Raw genomic sequence first — 23,680 nt, forward strand, 5'->3', positions numbered from 1 at the left:
GGTAGCTCCGCTGCCAGCACACGCCGGGGGAGGCTGGGAAGGACCTGGGCACAGCGGAAAGGGAAGAGCACCTGGACCCCCAGCCCAGCCACGAACCGGGACCCGGCCTGGGCTCCCCAGCACACACCGGCGGGGGGAGGCTCTGCTGCGGCCATGCCTGCCAGGGCAGCTCGGGCGGCCGGGGCTCTCAACCTGGCGGGCCGCGGCGGCTCGCGCGGGGGGCGAGGGGGCGGCGGCCTCCAAAGCCTCGGCCGGGCGTTGGGGAGATAAGCGAGGGGGGGGGGAGTGCCGAGGGAACCAAGCCACGCCCTACGGACTGTGTTGCGCGGAAACGAGAAACGAACCGCCGCTCCCCCGCTCCACCCTATTAAGCGACAGGAGCCACTTGGGCAGACCGCCATAACAGCGAGCTCCGTGTTACTTCCTCCCGCCCCCTCCCAAACAGGGCCTTGAGGCCGTTGCGTAGGCCAGCCAGATCAGGAGCCTCAGCTGCTCTCTCTCTCTCTCTCTCTCTCTTAAAGCGGTAGTGCAGGGAGGGGGCGAGTGGGAGCAGTCTGGCTGTCTGCGCTATGTCCCCCGGGAGAGGCGGGCTTGTATAATCCACATACACGAGCAGTACCTGACAGCGTGGTCCGCAGCTGTGACCAGCACGAGCTGGACAAGTCCCGCCCCAGCCCATGCCAACAGAACCTTTACATACACCTGAAAATCCTCAGCCATTTGCTGCTTCACAGCTCACAGAACAACTATTGTAGGAATTTTTACAGATTAAAAAAAGGGAGTATTTCTTGTATTGCTTCACTTGTAGAGTCAGATAGGATTTTATTTTATTTATTTGGGGAGTATGGGCAGGAGGGAAGGAGTAACAGGGCAGGAGAGAATCAAGCCATAGTACTCCTGATGTTTTTGTAAACTTCAAAACATTCTTAAAATAGTTTTTTTGGTAATCTATGTAGCATTTCCAGAATGCAAGGATTTACTGGGGGGAGTTGCATAATTCATGCTGATAAATTTTTTATACCACACAGACTTTATAAATACTTCTTTCTTTCAGGAATTGTGTTGAAAGGATTTGTAGAAAGGTTAAGCCTTTAATGGCAATAGCAGGGAATCATGGAATGTTTCCTGAACATATAGAGCCTTTATTGATTAATTAGCTAATGTTTGTACAGCACTTTGAAAATATAAACTCTTATATATAAGAGCTAAGGTGGCGGGCCCCAAACCTGGACATTTATTCATGTACTTAACTTCAAGCACAAGTAGTCCCAGTGACTTCAGTAGGACTACCTATGTGAGGTACGTCTATACAGGGGCGGCTCCAGGCACCAGCGCTCCAAGCACATGCCTGGGGTGGCAAGCCATTGGGGGCGCTCTGCCGGTCACCACTAGGGCGGCAGGCAGGGTGCTTTCGGCTGCTTGCCTGTGGAGGATCCACTGGTCCCACGGCTTCAGAGGACCTCCCACATGTGTGCCTGCAGAGGGTCTGCTGGTCCCGCGGCTTTGGCATGCCTGCGGGAGGTCCGCCGAAGCTGTGGGACCAGCAGCCCTCTGTACTTGGGGCGGCAAAATGTCGAGAGCTGCCCCTGCGTCTATGCTACCCGCCAGATTGGTGGGTATTGTTTTATGGATCGGGGATCAATTTATTGCATCTCGTCTGGATGCAATAAATCTATCCACTAATTGACGCTGGTACTCCACCTCAGCAGGAGAGCAAGCGGCATCAATGGGGGAGCCGCGCCAGTCGACTCGCCGCCGTGAGGACGACCAGGTAAGTCGAACTAAGACACTTTGACTTCAGCTACGCGAATAGTTGTGTATCGTAGTTCGAAACCCCCTTCCCCCGCTAGTGTAGACCAGGCCTGAGTAAAATAAAGCAAGTGCTTATTTTCAGGATTGGGTCCCAAGTTATTACCACCTAGGGTGACCAGGTGTCCCGATTTTATAGGGACAGTCCCGATTTTTGGGTCTTTTTCTTCTATAGGCTCCTATCATCCCCCACCCTCATCCCGATTTTTTACACTTGCTGTCTGGTCACCCTATTACCACGTTTATTCTGCCAGAAACGCATCCAGTATGTAGTCAGCCCTCTCATTTGTAATGCATGCAATGCATTTGGGAATAAGCCTTAGATGTGCATTAATACAATTAACAGTAATAAAACATTCTTTATTGCAAATAACAGCCTGATTTATTTTCAGGAGACACAATATCGTAGTGGACCATATTCTGTTCTCATTCACCCCCTGTGCACTGAGGTGAGTGGGACTGTGAGAGGGTAGAATTTGACCAGACACGTGAATGACTTTCCAGCCACTATCCCCTCAGCCTCATTTCCCCTCCTCCTTTACCTTTGCTTCAGCTCCCTTACACTGTTTACCTTTGGAAGCAGTCTGTCTGCCGTGGACAAAATGTTCAAAATCAGGGTAATTATACAAAAGACCTTGATTCTTTTGTATGTATCTCTGCATGTTGCTGTTGGTAAAATTCTGATGATATTGTTCCCAGAAATGATGAAAAGATATATTCTAAAACAGGGGCAAAAGAGCAGCATAGCCACGAATCCAAAGTTCAGCTATGAGAACTGGGGTCCGACTTTCTTCAGCTTCAAATATTTACTCTTTGTTTTGAAAGTGAAGTGGAAAAGGCTGGAAGATGCAGCGTTTTTAGGACATAATGCTCCCAACACCCCAGTGGCAGACTTCAGGGGTGAAGTGCATCACATCTTGGACTTCATGCAAGGTCAGTGAAATTGTCCAAATAGGTTGGGTCCTCTGGTGGTTTTAGAGAAAATCTGTGTGTTTATCTTTGCTACTGCACTATTACAGTTTTGTAATGCAGACAGCTATTACATTTGTGGCCTGCTGTCATGGATGTGCAGGGGGGCGGGGAGCATCTGTTTACTGAAAACCAATACAATATCTTCTTATGGTGAAAGAAGAGGCAAATATAACCAGGACTGTGTAATTAATATCTTTTGTATACTGTTATACACAAGTGGGGAAAGCCTGTATACCTCCATCATTAATCAGATTAAAGTCCAGAAAATGGATGTTTGTTACAAAATAATGCTGAGAGAGAAAAATTTGGTTTGTACTTTGTCCTCTTCTTTGATCTTTGTAGCACACGTTCTTAATCATTAAGCTGAATGGTCTAGTACCCAGTATATTAACCAGGGCTTAAAAATCCCAAACAACAGAATTTCAAAATTGATCTAGCATGGTTTGCATATCAGAAGGATATGCACAATGTATTCGGAAGGGGGTCCAAGATTAGAGCTTTTCAGTGTGGGATAAAATGATAGCATCAGATTTTGAAATTAAGCACCACCAATAAGGAGATCGTGTACAATTTCAGATGACATTATATAATCCTGGACTAAGATAGATGTTTTTAAGTCCTTGGAAGCGATCTTAAATCAAGGTCCTGCAAACACAAGAAAGTGTTCCTGTAAATATTTGTGCAAAGGCTTTTTGTTAGGTCCATGTATAAGCATTTGGGGAATCTGGCCCTTAAGCAATAAGCAATCTGGGGCAGGAAACACTTACTTCTGTGGCTTGTACAGCAGTTGTTTAATAAATAATAACAACAATGAATAATTAGAGTTCTGACTGGACAAGAAAATTGCTGAATCACATTAAAATCATGAAAGCCCGGGATGCATTATCAAAAATATGGCTAAAGTTTTCAGATCTGGATCTCTATAACTAGGCTCCTGTAACAAAATGTAGGCACCTAAATAAAAAGGAACCGATTTTCAGAATCTGTAACATCTCCTGACATCAGCTGGAGCTATGGGAACTCAACCTTTCTGAAAAAGCAAGACATTTGTAATTAGATGCCTAAAAATGTATTTGAAAGCCTAAATTTAGGCATTCTGGTTTGAAAATGTGGGCCTTCATGAGGTTTATTCTTTAAGGAACAGTCAGAATATTTTTTTTAAGTACGTTCATAGTAATTTGCTTTACAGTACATTTAGAGATCTCACCTGAGATTGAGAGCCCATTGTTCTAGTTGCTGTTACATACATTTAGTAAAACAGAGCTCTGTCACCCCAAAATGCTTACAGTCTAAGACTTGGATCCTGCAATGAACTTCATGTGGGCAGATGCCTGTGCCTGTATGGAGCCTTATTGACTCCACTGGGGCTTTGCGTGGGCATAGGAGTCTGTTCATAAAGCTTATTGTAGGGTTGGGGCTTGAATAAACCGGACAGAGACAAGATGGGAGAAGGAAAGCATTGCTATGTCTGTTTTTGTATACTGATACTGAAGTACAGAGAAACTAATGCCCTGATTTTCAGAAGAGCTTAACATCTTTGAAAAATCAGGTGATCAGCGTGACTTGCCCAAGATAATACAGGAAGTGTGTGACAAGGCTAAGAATGGAGCCCAGATTTGAGCCCAGGCCTTAACCCTAACCCTGTCCTTTCTCTCATCACCCGATTAATATGAGTGTTTCATGTCTGTTACAGACAACAGGCCTTTAGTCCTGAATTTTGGAAGCTGCACCTGACCTTCATTTCTTTTCAAATTCAGTGAGTTCAACAGGCTTGTTGAAGATTTTAATTCCATAGCAGATTTCCTTATAATCTATATCGAAGAAGCTCATGCAACAGGTACAGTATAGAAAGCAAAACATATAAATGTATGATGAAGCATAAAGATATGGATCCTTCTGTCTGAATCATGGTAGGGGGAAGGGCTCAACCTCTCTGGAGCTTACTTCTGGTTTATGTTTTATATTCCTAAAAGTTCATGCTTCAAGGTTTCAGCCGGCCACCCACAGGGGTCAGGAAGGGCTGACTCTTACTCACATGCTCAGGGTCTAAATGATTATCATATGTGGGGTCAGGAAGGAATTTTCCACCAGATCAGATTGGCGTGACCTTGGGGGAGTGAGTTGCCTTCCTTGCAGCGCGTGGGTGCGGGTCACTTTCCAGGATTATCTAAGTATCTATCATTTAATCATTTCCCAGCCACTGCAGGGATTTCAGGCACTGGTGCACCTGTGTCTCTCCTATTCTCTATCTGTGGCACATAGTTTAGTCACCTCTGGGCTCTAAATCTTTGGTCTTATTTTGGTTGTTGGGTTTAGTGTGCGGGTGCTGGATGGTGGTGGTGGCCAGCGATATACAGGAGGTCAGACAAGATGATCTGGTCCTTCCTTCTGGCCTTAAACTCTATGACTCAATAATAAGGTATATTTGAGAGAAGAATGGAACTGCAAACAGGAAGGAAAAATCTACTGAAATTCAAAGCAACAGTGTCAACGTAAAGAACCAGTTTTGGGCTCTAATCCTGCAATCACTTGTGCACATGCTTAAACTTTACACATAAGTAGTTCAGTTGAAGGTAATATGAAGATACTTATGTGTAAAGTTGAGCATGTGTAAGTCTTTTCTAGACTGGGGCTCTGATCTTAGTCTGCATGTAAGCACATCAGAATGTCCATATTGGATCAGAGCAGCAGTCTATCTAGCCCAGTATACTGTCTTCCAACTGTGGCCAGTGCCAGATGCTTCAAAGGGAAAGAAGAGAACAGGGCAATTTCGAGTGAGCCATCCCATGTCATCCAGTCCTAGTGTCTGGCAGTTGGAGATATAGACACCTGGAGCATGAGATAATAGCCACTGATAGATCTATCCTTCATAAACTTACTAATTCTTTTTTTAACTCAGTTATAGTTTTGGCCTTCACAACATCCAATGACAAGTAGTTGCACAGGTTGACTGCACTGCGTGAAGTACTTCCTTGTGTTTGTTTTAAACTATCTGCCTATTAATGGGATCGGATGACCCCCCCAAGTTCTTGTGCTATGTAAAGAAGTAAATCACTTCCTTATTCACTTTCTCCACACCATAGATCTCTTATCATATTCCCCCTTAATTGTCTCTTTTCCAAGATGAACAGTCCCAGAATTTTTGATCTCACTTCTTATGGAAGTTGTTCCATACTCCTCATCATTTTTGTTGCTCTCTCTGTACCTTTTCTGATTCTAATATATATTTTTTGAGATGGGTCGACGAGAACTGCCCGCTGAATAGTGTGGATGTACCATAGATTTATAAAGTGGCATTATGATATGTTCTATCTTATTATCTATCCCTTTACTTATGGTCCTAACATTCGGTCTGTTAGCTTTTTTGACTGCCACTGCACATGAAGCAGCTGTTTTCAGTGAACTATCCACAATGACTCCAAGATCTCTTTCTTGAGTGGGAACAGATAATTTAGATCCCATCATTTTGTATGTATAGTGGAAATTATGTTTTTCAATGTCCATTACTTTGCAGTTATCAACATTGAATTTCATTGTCCATTTTGTTGCCCAGCCGCCCAGTTTAGTGAGATCCCTTTGTAACTCTTCGCAATCAGCTTTGGATTTAACTATCTTGACTAATTTTCTATCTTCTGCAAATTTTGTCATCTCACTGTTCACCCCTTTTTTCAGATTATTTGTGAATATGTTGAACAACATTGGTCCCAGTACAGATAGTTGGGGGACCCCGCTATTTACCTCAACATTCTGAAAAATGACCATTTATTCCTACCTGTTTTTTTCTGGCTTTGAACCAATTGCTAATCCATGAAAGCATCTTCCCTCTTATCCCAGGACTGCTTACTTTGCTTAAGAGCCTTTAGTGTGCGACCTTGTCAAAGGTTTTCTGAAAGTCCAGGCAACTATATCCACTGGCTCACCCTTGTCCACATGCTGGTTAACACCCTCAAAGAATTCTAATAGATTAGTGACGCATGATTATCCTCTACAAAAAACGTTAACTCATTGCCAGCATATTGTGTTTATCTGTGTGATAATTCTGTTCTTTGCTATTGTGTCAGTCAATTTGCCAGGTACTAAAGTTAGGCTTAATGGCCTGTAATTGCCAGGATCACCACTGGAGCCTTTTTAATAATCAGCATCACATTAGCTATCCTCCAGTCATCTGGTACAAATGCTGATTTAAGCAATATGTTATATACCACAGTTAGTAGTCCTGCAATTTCATATTTGAGTTCCTTCAGAACTCTTGGGTGAATACTATCTGGTCCTAGTGACTTACTACTGTTTACTTTATTGTGTCTTTAGCTAGTTGCTCTTCAAATTCTTTCTTGGCTTGCATAATTATGCTTTTACATTTGACTTGCCAGAGTTTGTTTTTTTCTGTCTTACTCAGTAGGATTTAACTTCTAAATTTTAAAGGGTGCCTTTTTACCTCTAACCACCTCTTTTACCCTGCTGTTTAGCCATGGTGGCATTTGTTTGATCCTCTATTCTTTTTTTTCTTTGGGGGGGGGGCAGCAGGGAGGACTCTACGTTTAGTTTGAGCCTCTCTTGTGGTGTTTTTAAATTTATAGGCATTTCACCCCTGAGACTGTTCCTTTTAACTGCTGTTTAACTAGCTGCCTAATTTTTGTGTGGTTCTCCTTTTTGAAGTTAAATGCTACTGGGTGGGTTTCTTTGACAATTCTCCCCCTGTGAGGATGTTAAATTTAATTATGTTATGGTCACTATTACTGAGCAGTTCAACTGTATTCACCTCTTGGACCAGATCCTGTGTTTCACTCAGGACTAAATCAAGAATTGCCTCTCCTCTTATGGGTTCCATAACAAGCTGCTCCAAGAAGCAGTCATTTATGATGTCTAGACATTTTACATCTGGATCCTGTCCTGAAGTGACATACACCCAGTCAATAGAAGGATTGTCGACACCTTCCATTACTGATGGGGAAAAAAAAGTGCGGGGGCGGGGGGGGCTTGTCTAGACTAGGAACTCAGCACATTAGTTTTTAGAAGTCTATCATAGACAAGGCACACTGCCTTTAACATGTATGAAAGGGAGGACTTTAGGCTTTAATTTGAGCAGTTTAGCACATATTACTTAAAAATAGGTACTGTTTGTCCCCACTACAGTTTTAGCTATCACCACACCATTTATCCAGACTAGAGAAGGCCTTGCAGAACACAATCTCTGCACTCTACATTCTAACAGTGTGCCACCTTCTTATTTCTATTAAATAGTTGTGGAATGGCTGAGGAGGACATATCCTCTAGTTTTTTTAAAAGCTTATGTTACTCATTTTACATTTAAAATATTTAAATAGTATTTACACCATACCAATTTGAAGGAATAAAATGGTTTGTGCATGCCAGCAATTTTGTATATTAATGAGAAAAACAGACTCTTAATTTTCAAAATCTGTTTAAAATTTGTAAGTAACATACTCCATTTCCAGAGATCTGATATCTGTTACTAGAGGACCAGAAACAGCAGTGAGCAGCAGTCAGTCAGTAGAGTTGTTAGAACTCCTGTATCCTGATGACAACCAGTTGGAAACTATATATACCATATTTCAAATTGTACCTACGGCTTCAGGGGTGCAATAGGCTTTTGAAACCTAAGTATTTTAACTCAGAAAAGTTATGTGAAAAAAAATGTCATTCCCTCTGTCACAGGTGTTACAATTTAACATTTTAAACTGCCTAGCAAATCCTTGTGTTTATATTGGATATTCACCCAGCTAGAACGTCAAGATAATCAGATGCCACCTTTCATTATAAGTCTACCATACATACACAGAACGAGAGGGAGAGTTTCACTTTTATATTGATACAAGGTGCATATTATCATCCCTATTGTATAGATGGGGAAATCAAGGCATAGATAAATGAAGGCCTGCATTTTTGGAAGTGTCCACTTATCTTGGGTGCCCAACTTGACAATTCTATGCTTTCATTTTCAAAAGTGCTGAGCACCCACAGAATCCCATTGATTATAGTGAGAGTTGTCAGTGCTCAAGCTCTGATCAATATCCTGTTCTACAAGTGCCAAACTGGGCTCCAAAAAATTGAAGCCTCCCAAAATGATGTGTACAGTTATGAAAAATAGGGTTAAGTGACTTAGTCCAGAGTGAGTGGCAGAGTGATATGAAAATTCAAAGTTTTCCACTTCCCATCTCCTTTATGAAGAGCTCTATACACTGTGTACACCTGTGACCCTCTCTTGCTGTCAATCTCTGAAGTAGGCCCCGCCTCATTGCTACAACTGCCTTCCTGTAAATTTAAACGTCTTGCCATTTCTTTGGGTACTCATGTTATTAACATAGCTATTGAAATCATATCATATATAGATTAGTGTGCATAATGTTAGCGGCAGGGCTAGTAGCACTGGCTGTTGTTAAATTTCTTTGACACTTCCCCTTATAAACTATTTTTCAGTTGCTCATAACTTTGCCAAACTTCATCCATTTGGGCTGGAATTTTCCATGCTGAGTATCTGCCTCAAGCTGGCAGTTTTTTGAATTTCATAAAAATGGTTCAGCTGTTTCCAGGAACACGGCTAGGAAAAAAATATAATTTGCCTATATTAAAAAATTCAGCAATCTTTTCTTTGGACAAATTTAGTAGGAACTTGACATTTGTGTGAGGGATATACCTGTTGCCATCCCTGTGAAAATCCACCCAAATTTGGCCAAGTTATAAAGCCTTTTTTTAAAAAAAAATCATGGTTAGCACATGCTCAACAGAGACTTCTTAGATTTTCAGCAGCTACATTTCTGAAGATCCTTTCTGAAGTGGGCATGTTCCAGCCCGGGGCTGAGTTAGACTTTCCCTGAAAATGTAGCTCTGGGCTGCTAAGAGCCATGCTGGGTTTGAGCACCTAAAAAGAGCAAGGGAATGATGGGTGTCTTCTGTGCTCTCGGTGGTATGTGATCATATAAATGAAAACTGTATCATAATGCATATGCTCAAGCAGTCTGAATTAAGTTGCACAGATAATCCTAATTCTGGCATTTCTTCATTTCTGAGTGCTTGACTATGCAACCTTGATAATGTTCTTTTAACATGATTTTTGGGGCATGTACACACAATATATATACAAAATCGCTTCCCCCCCCCCTCTTTTTTTGAAGATGGATGGGCTTTTAAAAACAACATTATTATTAAAAATCACCGAAACCTTCAAGATCGAAAAACGGCTGCACAATTTCTTTTGAAGGAGAATCCTTTATGCCCAGTGGTTTTAGATACTATGGAAAACCTGAGCAGTTCAAAATACGCAGCTCTGCCAGAAAGACTTTATCTGGTGCAAGGAGGAAAAGTTGTTTATAAGGTAATGAATTCTGAACACATTACAATATGGTTTTAACTTTTAAAAATACCTCTGGGATATCCCATAGCACATTTGATGGGCAAACGATTAACATTTTTCATTGTGTTCTATTTCTAACAACTTTACAGTTAACTTTAAGCACATTGTTCTTTGAATAATGATTAGCAACAAAAAAGTCTTGGCATTGATGTATATTTTTGATGCTTGTCTTGGCTCTGCCTCACTATTTATGTAGTCCTTCCTAAAGGCACAAAGTGCAAGCATATTGAGCACAGGGCTGGGAACAAAGAAACCCTACATTCTAACTCCAGCTCTTTCCCCAACTTCTTGGTTGGCCTTAACCTCTACATAAAAAAGTCTACCCATATGTAAAATGAGGACAAGAATACTTACCTAGCTCACAAGGCTGTTTTGAAGTTTGAGTTAATATTTGCATAGTATTTAGAGATACAAAGTGCTAATTATTATCTGGTAACTGGAAACCATTGTTACAAGAGTCTACTTCTATGTAATTAACATTATCGTTCATGTTCCAGCATTGAACTTTCTAGCAGGTAAAACATTCTTTTACTGTGTAATTTACTATACTGATATATATCTAAAAGTTTGTACACAAGACATTAGGACTGACTCTCTACTGTGCTGTTTCTGCGTGGTGCAGGAGAAAGGGTGGCCATTAGGCAGCCGCTTAAGGCTGCCTGATTATCTAGCTGGCTCTGGTGGAGGCTGCTTTAACCTGGCTCAGCTGCAAGCTACTCTAACCTGTGCACAACTGGCAATTGGTCCCAAGGGTTCATCTATCAGCTGAGCAGAGTTGCAGTGCAACACACTCAGGTCACTCCTCCTCCTGCACCAAGGCCTTTGGGTGGATGGGGCAGGAGATGGCCATACCAACTATGCACCACTGGAGACTTCCCCCTATAGAGTATATCTGAACAATACTGTCTTTTATTTACTTTACAGGGTGGAGTGGGACCTTGGAATTATCATCCAGAGGACATACGTGCAATCTTGAAAAAACTAAAATAGGTGAACCAATCAGAATCCCCAAGAATAAAGTGGTCTATCTGGAAAAAGTGGTCCCTGAACAACTTATTCTGACCTTTTTCAAAATATATTTTTACTGCAGTTTATTTTAAGATAATTATAGAAACCAGAGGTTAAAAATATATACTTACCCAGAAGAAAAAGAAAATGGGTAGACAAGGATATAGCATGAGTTATACCTTATTCAAGAATCAGACATCAACATGGCTTGATTCAACACCATTTGAAATTAATGGAAAAGCTCTCTAAGAATGTTAGCCCAGATATGGAGTCATAGATGTAACCATCAACTACAGGTCAGCATATAGGAAATACAAGTAAAACAAAAGAGAGAGAATAAAAGGAGTACAAAAATCAGAAGTGTTTTTAGTAGATTTCATCGCTACCCTGTTCATATACCCTTGGACCAAAATTTTTCATACAGTGAAACTACTCGTCTCTAAAAAAAATCCTGGATATTATTCCAAATGTGTAATGGCTTTCATACGCCCATTCTTAATAGTTTAGGTAGCATCTGATATAATGAAACTTAAATAACAGAAAATAAATTGTGTCTATATTCACTACACTTGGATTAGCTCAAGATTTCTTGTAATTAAAATATGAACTAGTGAGTGGAAAGAAAAATATATTTTATTCCACCGAACGCACCTATCATTTAGTGCCCAATCCTTCAGTTCTGATAAAGGTAAAATTCCCAGACATTAATGGGAGTTTTTTGCCTGCTTTAGGACTGCAAGATTAATCCCCTTGAGTTTCGAAACCTGTCCTGAGCAGTGAACCCTTACCAGTAATACATCCTGGTGCAACGGATTCAGATAACGTTCAGTATCACAGATACAGCAATGGTACATGTTGTAACTAGTCACTGAAGTACTTTTTGAAACTGAAATCTATAAAATAAATATTAGTAATTAAAAGCCGTACAAATGGCTTGGGTGAATGTTGGAATAGGGTATTAGCAAACAAAACAAATGATTGCACACTGATCCCTCTTTTAAAAAAAAAAAAGAGAGGCAGTTTCTATTATTTACCGGCAGCTTTTCTAAATGTTCACTTGCGCACACTTCAGCAAGCTTAATGAATGAAACAATGTGTATTGATGTACACCAGCATTGGTTCTATTAATATTTGTTTATGACAGTCATAGCATAAAGCACAGGCAGCTGTGACCTGATTTGTGAAAATATTTATAGAGGGAATGAGCTAAATAGGAGCTATTAAAATATATTAAACCATCTCTAGTGGCTTCAGCTTGGTATTTAAATATTTCAATAGAAGTTATAATCATCCTCTTTTCTTACCTAGGGTTCTCAGCTGATCAGGAGTACCACAAGCTAATGAATTTTGGAAGGACTTATTTTAGCGTTGAGGGAACGGCCTCAAATTTCAGACTCATTTTTTCTGTAAGGGAAATATGTTACAGAGAAACAAATATTCAATGGCATTTTAAAACAATGTATGGTAAATAGCCTTTTAATCTCAACATATTGCAATTCAGAAGTGGAATCCATTATACTCATATGTTAATGGTTAAGCAAAAAGTAATTCTTCAACATTTGTACTCTACATTGGAAAACTACAAACGTATTACCAGAGTTAATAGTTGTACTGCATTACACATTAAATGGCTGGGGGGTGGGGGACACGACATACTGGAGCCATATTTCAAAAATCCATTTTAATATAATGTTTGAATAATAAATATATCCTTTATGCTACAAATATTACAAAATAATTTGAGGCAATTCTTTAAATTTGGTCTTAAAGATTTTCTGCTACTCCTTCTGCCATCACTGTGTGCACTGAAACAAAATGATCATAGGCAGATTTGATGATGAATCGCAAGTAGGTAGCCTGGAATTCAGGAAGCTGTAAAAGAGAAAAAGAGCTTATTATTTTAATTGTAATAATATACATGTTCAACAAGCTTCTGCAAAGGAGTTTAGTGTTTAAAATATAACAGAAGGATCAAGACATTTCTACATGTCAGTTTTCAGAGCTTTAGAGGAATCCAAAATAGCCCCCCGTCTTTCCTTTGAAGCCCTGGAACTCATGAAACTTTCAAGACAACAGCTGGCCAAGAGAGATTACCACACTTCTTCAGATAGATATTTAGCAAAGTTAGGAGCTCTAGCTATATGGATTTTTATACCATAATGTATAAGCACATATCCAAGACCTAGGGATGTATCCAAACCTCTAAAATAATATGTATTGAGTTGTGCTAATTGAGGGCATTTTTAACTAGTCTATCCACCCCATTACATGTGGCATTATTGCTGTATGTTGAATATACTCACAGAAAATTCTTCCGTTTGAAGCGCCCCTTCTGTGTATTGTAAATCTAGAAAATAAATTTTATGTCAAACAATGAGTTTATATATTATCTACTACATGATATATACTATATATTATAGCGACTGGTGCGTAGGTTAAGAGCGCCGCCCTTTGATGACGAGACCGGGGGCTCCAAATCCCGGTTGTACCAACTTTCAGTAGGGTCCTTGGGCAAAAGACCCCTACACTTCAATCCTACCTCAAATATGAGAGTGACACAAACTAGAGAGTCATGCGGCTCGACGTCGCCCGGATTAACAAGGTCCGCGCCAGATGTTGAGGACCAGGACAATCTGACGATAAGTGGGCTACTGGAACAAACCATTCATGGACGAGACAAGAGAACCTGGAATGATGGAATGTGCTACAACAGTAGACCTAATGAGAGGGGATATATGAAACGTATGAGGACTATGATGGACAAAAGACCTCATCCACACTTACTGAGAAACAGCTAGTTACCCAACGCTTCAACATAGTAAAGAGGAAGCTGCTCTCACAGCTTGAGATGGACCAACTCCACATACATCCCAGACTCAAGAAACCTGGAAGAACAAGTGATGTGCAGCCCACACCTGAAGCTGAAACTTCATGCCACCCCCTCCGTTGCAGAGCACAGCAGCTGAAATGAGGCATAAGATCATGGAGAAAACTAGCTACAGTCAATCCTCGAGACCGTACTCAAGGCTCAGTGGAGAAGTACCATCAGATAAGTATGTTAGAGATGCCATAGAGCCTCATGAACAAATCCCTACTACCACCATAACTCAAACCAATGACTGTATACGCTACAGCCTCTGTAATCCTGGAGATGCTTGCTACACGATCAAGAAGAACAACGTATGTACCCACCCTGGAAAATGAGGTTGGAGGATAAGATCAAGGCGACTGCGGAGAGAAGTTAGTCAGCTGTGGAACTACAAAGGGTGTAGAGGATTAAGGATAAGACTCGCTACTGAAAAAATACAAGGCCTGACTCGCATCTGAAGCCCTAGAAGACTGCTAAACAAAGCTCACAGCACTAGCTACCAGGCTAAGGAAGAGCACTAGAGAACAGAGCCAAAAAAGTAAAGCCTGTTCTCCAAAGAACATCCAAGGGTACCCAACACTACAGTAGCAACAAACAATAACACAGCAGAGCCACAGCAGCAGAAACTACAGTACTGGGAAGAACATACTGGGAAAAGAGAAGACTCATAATCACCAGTGCAAAGTGGCTGCAGGACTAAGAACAGAGCCAGAAATCTCCCAGAACAGAACACCAGATCACCATTCACGTAGAAACATCCACAGCGAATGCAAGAACATGAAGAAGTGACAGCACCATGACCAGACATGATCACACCTACGGCTAAAGAAACTAACAGCAGTGCATGAACAACTAGCAGCACAGATGAACCAGCGTTGCAGCAAGGCTCCCACCCAAATGCTAACACAAGAAGGACAGTGCTGAAATGCATGGAAAGACCAACTGCAAAAGAAAACAGAACCGGCCAATAACCTGCTCCCACAACCTGGAGAAGTCCTATCAGGCATTCCATAGCCGCAAAGCTACAGGATCAATACGGGCCAAGTACAGAGCAACGCTCAGAAGGGCATGGAGAACAACACCAGAGCTAACACCAGTTGTTCACAAGATAGAGCAGTCGCCCAAGACTCCAAGGGCAGACAGACCCATCTGAGCACAGCCTGGTTGACTATCAGGAAAGGGCCTATGACTACAATGCCGCACACGTGAATCTTGAATGTCTGCACTATACAAATCGAACGGATCACTAAGGACTCTCCTCAAGAACTCAAATGGACTATGGAAGACAACACTGGAAGTCAACTCAAGCAGCTTGCACAAGGGCCATGAAGTACGGCATATACCAGGTGATGGCACTGTCCCGCGTGCTGTTTGCATAGGCTTAACCCCTGCAGCCAGATAATCACAAGAATGATATGTAAGGTGCAGGAGTGGAACTAACCATTCAGGCACTCTCTCTACATGGAGACATCTAAAAGCTGTATGTACAGATGAACGAGAACATTGACTCGCAATTCACCTGCGCGGATCTACAGTAGAATATGCGGATGTCATTCGGACTGGAGAAGTTGTGCCGGCTGGTAGTGGAAGAGAGGAAGGTAGTCAGACTTGATGGGGTGGAACTACCAGCTGGCCACATAGCAGACATACAGACAGCTACAAGTACCTGCGTCCCACAGTCACTTAGAACCACGATGAGGAGGCAAGAGACAACAACATCCAAGTATCACCAAAGGATAAGACAGGTCCTGAAGAGCCAGCTCAGTGGGTAAGCACACGATCCGACACGCCATCTCCAGACCAGTCACCACTCCCAGTCATCCCAGATACCTGCCGCGTAATAGTGAGCTGGCAAAACGAGGAATGGAGGCATGCTGAGTTTAAGACCCGAAGCTCCTCAGCAATGATGGAGGTTTCCACCCAAGTCCAACATACCGCAAGACCCGATACCAGCGAAGAAGCGCGGCGGGCTTGCTGAAGCGCTTCAAAGCCTCTGTCCTGACGAAACTCCGGAACATGTCCAGAGACATCAGTAAGATGGCCCCCAAAGATGAGCTGCTGAAGAAGTGCCTGAGGCAATCTCACCGCAGCAGACATGGAGCGTACAGACCAGGCAGATGGAAGTGCATGCGCGCAAGACAGCCTCATGGATGTACCCATCGACAGATAGCTAGGTGGCTTGAACCTGGGAAATCCTACCATGTGCTGGAAGGCTGGACTAAAAGACCAGACTGAGCACTGATCTATTAGGCAGCACAGAACAGCCACTAGCACTCAGATCCATGAAGCAGGGTCTACCACCACTAGAACGAGGACTCAAGCTGCTGACTTGCACGAGAGGCCTCAAGACAGTCAACACATAGTGGCAGGATGTAAGCACTGCAGGCAAGGAACAGCATATCACTGAACGCACACCAACATGTGGCTGGCATTCAGTGTACAGGAACCCATCGCTACAGCGTATGGCTAGACCCTCCAAGGAACCAGATGGAGATTCCACAGAAGTTGTGGAGAATAGCAGGGCGTAAGATTCTGTGGGACATCCAGTCCAGACAGATCCCAGGAGCAACATCAGAGCTCTCGTCCAGAAGAGTGCAGTGCTAGGAACAGCTAAGATACTGCGCAGAACCCTCAAACTCCCAGGCCTCTGGTAGAGGACCCGAGGTTGAGGAAGACACATACCCACCCATAGGGGTGAGAGGGGAATTTTATATATATTTTACACACACACACACTGCTGTGATAAGTTTCCACTGGACTTGAAAGTTCCTGGAAGTTAAGGATTGTGAATCTACATTGTATACAAAAGTTATTAACAAGCTGATTAAAGAATACAAATAATTTTAGTAATGTTCTAATTTAAATATACAAGTAATTAAACTGGTTTTTAAAATGTCCCTATGGGACATAAAAAACTGTGTTGCATTATACTACTCAAATATGCTTTTAATTTTTAAGATAAAATGTACAAGTAGTACTTATATAATACTTTATATCTTCAAAGTACTTTACAATTAATCAATCCTCACAATTGTGATTTATGGACTATAGGCATTACAAATAATAAATACATAAATAATAAATAGCCCTGTTTTATAGCTGGGCAAACAGAAAGTGAGGTTAAAGGGCCCACCTCAGATCACAGAGTGAATCAGTGACATAGCTGAGATTAGAATTAAGTTACTCCTGTTTGAATAGGACATAAAGGGACAAACTGAGATCAAGACCCCATATTGTTAGGCACAGTTCTTTGTAACATCCTCAGTACACTAAATATAGTTCAAAAGACACAGGAATAAACATTTAATCTTATCACATGATTTAATGTCTTCCATTTTTCTTCTTGGTTATGCAGTTTAAACAGCTCATCATCATCATATTTTCAGTGTTTTAGTATTATTTGTGGACTGGCAAAGGCTCTGATCCAGCAAACCCTTATGCACATGCTTAACTTTAAGGTTCATGCTAAAGTTAAGCACATGCATAAGCATTTGCAGGATCAAAGCCTTTGTCTTTTTAGACAAGGGTTTATTAAATGTCAAAAACTATACGACTCAACTTCTGGGATAACATAAAATATAGCTCTAACATTTTAAACTTTCTACTATTCTAGTTTTCATTATGCCACCATTCTCACTTGATGTCAAAGGAGCCAACACAGAGCCCAATCCGGCAAACATTTATATATAGGGCCCTACTAAATTCACGGTCCATTTTGGTCAATTTCATGGTCACTGGATTTTAAAAAACATAAATTTCATGATTTCAGCTATTTAAATCTGAAATTTCATGGTGTTGTAAATGTAAAAGTCCTGACCCAAAAAGGAGTTTTTGGGGGGTGGGGTTGCAAAGTTATTGTAAAGGAGGTTGCGATACTGCTACCCTTGCTTCTGCACTGCTGCTGGTAGTGGTGCTGCCTTCAGAGCTGGGCAGCTGGAGAGAGGTGGCTGTTTGCTAGGGGCCCAGTTCTGAAGGCAGAGCTGACGTCAGCAGCAGCACAGAAGTAAGGATGGCATGGTATAGTATTGCCACTCTTACTTTGCTGCTCCCTGCAGATCTGGGGCCTCTGTCAACAGCTGCCACCCTCTGGCTGCCCAGCTCTGAAGGCAGAATGAAGGGTGGCATGGTATGGTATTGCCACCCTTACTTCTGTACTGCTGTTGGCAGGGCACTCCCTTCAGAGCTGGGCATCCAGCCAACAGACGCTGCTCTCCAGCTGCCCAGCTCTAAAGACAGTGCAGATGTAAGGGTGGCAGTATCGCAACCCCCCTAAAATTCCCTTTTGGGTCAAGACCCCCAATTTGAAAAATGCTGGTCTCCCTCATGAAATCTGTATAATACAGGGTAAAAGCACACAAAAGACCAGATTCCACGGTTTGTGACACGATTTTCATGGCCATGAATTTGGTAGGGCCCTTTTTATACACACAGTAACTCTACTTCATGTGAGCAGTCTGTTGAAATCAATGGGACCACTCTCATACGGAAAGTATTTGTATGCATCAGTGATTGCAGGATTATGCCCATAGTGCAGGGGTAGGCAACCTATGGCACGCATGCCAAAGGCAGCACACGAACTGATTTTCAGTGGCACTCACACTGCCCGGATCCTGGCCACCGGTCCAGGGGGGTCTTCATTTAAAATTAAATTAAAATGCAGCTTCTTAAACATTTAAAAAACCTTATTTACTTTGCATACAACAATCATTTAGTTATATATTATAGGCTTATAGAAAGAGACCTAAAAACGTTAAAATGTATTACTGGCACGCAAAACCTTAAATCAGAGTGAATAAATGAAGACTTGGCACACCACTTCTGAAAGGTTGCTGACCGCTGCCATAGTGTAACAGTGCATGCTTTATTTATTTTTTACAACAAAATAGGGTTTCCTGATAGTTTAAATAATGAAAATTCAAATACAAACCTAAATTTACAAAACTCAGTGTTGAGAAAAACTAACAAAAGAGTGAAAGTTTGCAAACAAAGATCAACCTCTGCCCCATCCTCAAATACCTACTGAGCATACAGCAGTACCCAATTTAACATGATCATGATGCAGATTGTTGTGCTCTGGAAAATACTTTGACTCTTAACAAGGCAGTTCTACTGCTATATTGTTTCAAGTCACTGTTTTTTCACATATAATTTTCATGGGGATTTCCAGCATGTCACTCTGGTAACACTGATGGAATATTAATTTTTTATGGATTATGTCCATAGTAATAAAAACAGCCAATCACAATCCTTTCCAGTATACCAAACAAATGTTATAAACTTTATTCTTCTAATGCTGTAAAGATATTAAGACAATGAGCAAATAGATAAAGGCCAACATAATTTCCACCCCATCAGAGCTCCTCCACATTTGATTACTTACCTTTTTCAGTATACACTTCAAAATCTACTGGATCTTTAGATAAGCTTTTCTCAATCCTCAAACTCCGCACTAAAATATATTTAAAAAGAAGTCAGCATAGACTGAGCACTAAAGTCTACCTAGTTTCATATTACTGTTATACTAATAACAACAGTATTCAATCATGCATCGCTTGTCATTTTCAAAGAATTTTAGCAACATTAGCTAATTAATTTTCACGGCATTTCGTTGGGTAGGTAGGTAATCTTATCATCATCCTCATTTTACAGGTGGGGAAACTGAAGAAGAAATTTAAGTGATTTGCCCAAGATCAGCTAAGGCTTGAGTTCCTAGTTCCTGGGCTCACAATACTTTCTCTCTCTCTTTTATAATATCTTTTCTCACATGATTACAGAAATTCGACAAAATGTAAAACAAAAGACATAGAAGTTCCTATTCTGAAATTAAAAAGCAACACATTCAAAACAGATAAAGAGAAAACACTTTTTGATGAAACAATTAATTTCTAGAATTGTTTGAAGCAAATTATTTATTAATTATAATAATAAGATAAATAGTTTAGTACAATAAAGTTACATTAACTAGGTTAAAATTATCAGGCCAATTTATCCTCATTCTTCAAGGCATAAATTAATCACTAGCTCAAGTTGGGAAAAATAATTCTCCTTCTCAACATATCATAAGGGCAGGGCTATTAGGAAAGATGTTCATCTTTCCCCAGCATAACCTGCTTCCGCAGTTTGTCCATGGAACATACTGGCCTCACAGGATCACTGGTTTGCTGGCTTAGCTACATTCTTGTGGATTATTTTTTAAACTATTAGCTGCAAAATGTGATACTACTGTGAAAATTAAAACATGGAAATACATTGCATTCTTACCTAAGTAACACTGGATTGTGAGTTTGCTAATTTTCACACATTTATGAAAACTAATAATGAATTCCTGGGGGAACATTCCTGTTGTTGTCCAAAAGGTTTCTGAACTTCTGTTGTTAAAAAAAAGCAACACCACTTTTTATTTGTTACATTAAGTAAGATATATTTATAAAAGAATGAGATCTGCAAGGTAATTTCTGTTTAGGCTCCTTTGAAAAGGAACAATATACATCTGAAAATCCATTACAATATCAATGTTTACCATATCTTCTCTCTCTCTTACAAATAGCCTCTATTTCCTTTACTGCTCACAAGTCTGTTCATCACAGAATATTCCCAGATACTTGAATCTGACTTCTCACTGGCTACTCAGTTCAACAGCCTGTCTAAATTTTGGGTTTGAGTAACTCTCACCTAGAAAGATCTTATTTAGATTAGCTTTGTCGTCATTCCTTCCCTTCTCCTTTTTGCTGCATTTCTTAATAACAAAAATTTCTGGCACAGTTAGATAATTCATACCTGCACATTACACCACAACTGACCCACCCATTATGATACAGTCTTAGTTACATGACCACATATTATTTTTCCACAGAACCCCTGCCTCATTCAGTGCACAAGATGGATGGTGCCTTGGGAATGAATCAGGGTTGTGCAGCGAAGGAGGCTGAAGCAGGGATCCTACAGACAACATTTGTTGCAGATGTTGAAGGTGTCTTATGAATGAAGTGGAACACTGCAGGAATAGAAAGGATAGTCTTATATTTAAGGAAGATGAATGCTGCCCTGGAGAAACAGATTCTATCCCTACCTCTGTCATAGATTTTCTATGTGAAGCTCAGTAAGTCACTTAAACCAAACTTTTCACCGATGGCAATTGTGATTCCTCATTTTCTGGGTACCAACTTTAGATCCTGGGACTGAGCACTCACAGCTGCAACTGAAGTCAATGGAAGATGTGCTTTAAACATATAAAGTGCAATACAATATTAAGTACTCTGAAAAATCAAGCCAGAGGTGTCTCCTATTAGGCATCCACAATTATTGGACATTTTTTTTAACCTTACTGTCTCTGTGCCTCAATTCCCCACCTGTAAAATGGGGATAATAACGTCCCCTCATCTCACAGTGAATTTAAAGTACTGTGAAAATTAAGTACTATTTGTGAAGCATTCAGATACTACAGTGATGAGCACCACAGAAAAATCGATAAGGAAATTAATAAGAATGGCCATACGGGGTCAGACCAATGGTCCATCTAGCCCAGTAGCCTATCTTCCAACAGTGGCCAATGAACAGAACAGGACAATTATCAAGTGATCTATCCCCTGTTGCCCAGTCCCAGTATCTGGCACTCAAAGGTTTAGGGACACCCAGAGCATAGGGCTGCATAATAATTCTGTCTTCAGAGGAGGCTTTGAATAATGTGCAGTAAATTAGGCATAGGGCCACAAACTGAACAACAGGGATAAAACAAATATCGAATAGCTGTGCATTAAGTGAGGACTTGCCAGCCTGTGCACTGATTAAGGCACATGTCCTGTGGAAAAATAGTATGTGGTCACGTAATTAAATATGGTACCATATAATGCATATACATACATGGGCCAAAGTAAAGTTGCACTGGCAACCTTAATTTTGGTAATTCCTCACTTTTGAGTGCTTCACTTTGCTACCTTAATGTTCTTTTGTAATATAAAAACATAATAGCATAAAATCCAGTGATAGAACAAAATAAATGTTAATGACACCACAGCACTTTATTTCTCCAACCACCTTCACTTACATAAAGAACCAAACATCAAATCTTACCCATCAATGATGTTTTCAGGGGGGTATTTTTCATCATTTGATGTGGCTAGAACAACTTCAGACCCTTGAGAGCTAAGGCACAGGTCTGTTGATTTCATCCTTTCTTGCTAGTCTGCATGAGATTAAAAAAACCAAAAGAAATGTTCTTACAATATTACTTAATGGGAGCGTCTGTCCTCTTGTTGCCTAGCATCCAAATTCAGTCCCTAACAGGAATTCAGAGAGCATGTTACGTTCTCATGAGCAACACTCTAGCCTGTCTCTTGTAAGATCTCTATGATTCAACCACCGATATTTCTTGAGTTACAATCAAAACAGTCCCCTCACACCACACTGCTGCCCACAAATAGTTCCAGTTCTAAAGTAAGAGTAGCTGCTTGCATTCCTAATTGTATCCTTTATTAAAACGCTTGAAAATACATTTTACATAGTCAAAAACACCTATGTTCTAATTAAGTACTATATTGACAAGGATTTAAGTAAAAATATTTTTTTTTAAATCATGAGTGTTTGCTGTAGTGCTGCCAAAGTAGCCAAACTCCTAATAAATGATAATATATAATTATAGTATTTTGTGCTTTTCTGTAGAACCAAAGAATCCCAGAGAACTTTACAAAAAATAGTTAAGCCTTGCAATAAATATCTTTATAAGTTAAAGTATGCCTTTTCTCTTCTGGTATTACCCCTATTTCCTCAGTATCTCTTCAGTTTCCCTATTTCTTTCCCCATTGTAGGTATTTTGGGCCCTAATCCTGCAATGAGATCTATGTGGATACAGGGCCCAAGTCTCTGTCATGCGAGTGAACAATGAATTATACGTGAGCTGGCAAGGTGATAAGACATCTAAAAAAAGTCAATGTCATTTTAGGTTGAATACAGAGAGGCATTATGTCATAGAACAGGGAGCTGATAGATTCTCTCCATACAGCATTGCTGAGACAAATAATGGATAGTTGTAGGGAGCTGAACACCAAAAAGATATAGTTTGGAAGGTATTCAGGAAATGGCAACAATAATTAGGAGTCTGGAAGGACTTATTCAAGATTATTTAACAGAACAATTACTAGGGTGGATAACCGCCTACAAGTGTTGGGAAAGGGTATCTAACAAAGAAAGAGAAGAGTCATTTAGGGATGACAATGGAAAAGTCTATGAATAGTGGGATGAAACTGAGCACATGATAATTTAGGCCAGGGGTCGGCAACCTTTCAGAAGTGGTGTGCCGAGTCTTCGTTTATTCACTCTAATTTAAGGTTTTGCATGCCAGTAATACATTTTAACATTTTTAGAAGGTCTCTTTCTATAAGTCTATAATATATAACTAAACTATTGTTGATGTAAGAAATAAGGTTTTTTAAACATGATAAGAGCTTCATTAAATAATTAAAGCGGCCACCAGACCGGTGGCAGGATTGGGCCAATGAGAGGCTCAACTGAAAATAGCTTGCCATAGGTTGCTACCCTGATTTAGGCTGAATCACAAAAGGTTTCGAAGGGTGAGGTTGATTCTGGAATCATTCCCACAGGGCATGGGACAATCCATTCACTTAATTTAAATTAGACTATCCACAACTTTTTGA

General features: G+C 40.7%; 2 protein-coding genes across 3 annotated transcripts; one reads left to right on the forward strand and one right to left on the reverse strand.

Moving 5' to 3' along the window:
* Positions 1-674: 674 nt before the first annotated feature.
* On the forward strand, positions 675-13,033 carry DIO1 (iodothyronine deiodinase 1). 2 transcript variants are annotated; one of them, XR_004371858.2, is made up of 4 exons: positions 675-751; positions 1,707-1,771; positions 2,635-2,742; positions 11,078-13,033. XR_004371858.2 is itself a non-coding variant. In XM_032766947.2 (4 exons), the coding sequence occupies exons 1-4, from the start codon at positions 2,412-2,414 to the stop codon at positions 11,141-11,143; spliced, it is 741 nt and encodes a 246-aa protein (XP_032622838.1). In that variant the 5' UTR covers positions 1,793-2,411; the 3' UTR covers positions 11,144-13,033. The 2 variants fall into 2 exon arrangements, 1 of the variants encoding a protein (XP_032622838.1); XM_032766947.2 differs by lacking the exons at positions 675-751; positions 1,707-1,771 and adding exons at positions 4,475-4,618; positions 9,915-10,114 and having other exon boundaries at positions 1,793-2,742.
* On the reverse strand, positions 11,508-22,438 carry IFT25 (intraflagellar transport 25). The gene is made up of 5 exons (XM_032766949.2): positions 22,101-22,438; positions 20,292-20,398; positions 19,411-19,479; positions 13,465-13,508; positions 11,508-13,033 (listed from the first exon to the last, which is right to left on the reverse strand). The coding sequence occupies exons 1-5, from the start codon at positions 22,196-22,198 to the stop codon at positions 12,926-12,928; spliced, it is 426 nt and encodes a 141-aa protein (XP_032622840.1). The 5' UTR covers positions 22,199-22,438; the 3' UTR covers positions 11,508-12,925.
* Positions 22,439-23,680: the final 1,242 nt, after the last annotated feature.

The sequence above is a fragment of the Chelonoidis abingdonii genome, chromosome 7, assembly GCF_003597395.2.
Source record: "Chelonoidis abingdonii isolate Lonesome George chromosome 7, CheloAbing_2.0, whole genome shotgun sequence".
Classification (NCBI taxonomy): domain Eukaryota; kingdom Metazoa; phylum Chordata; order Testudines; family Testudinidae; genus Chelonoidis; species Chelonoidis abingdonii.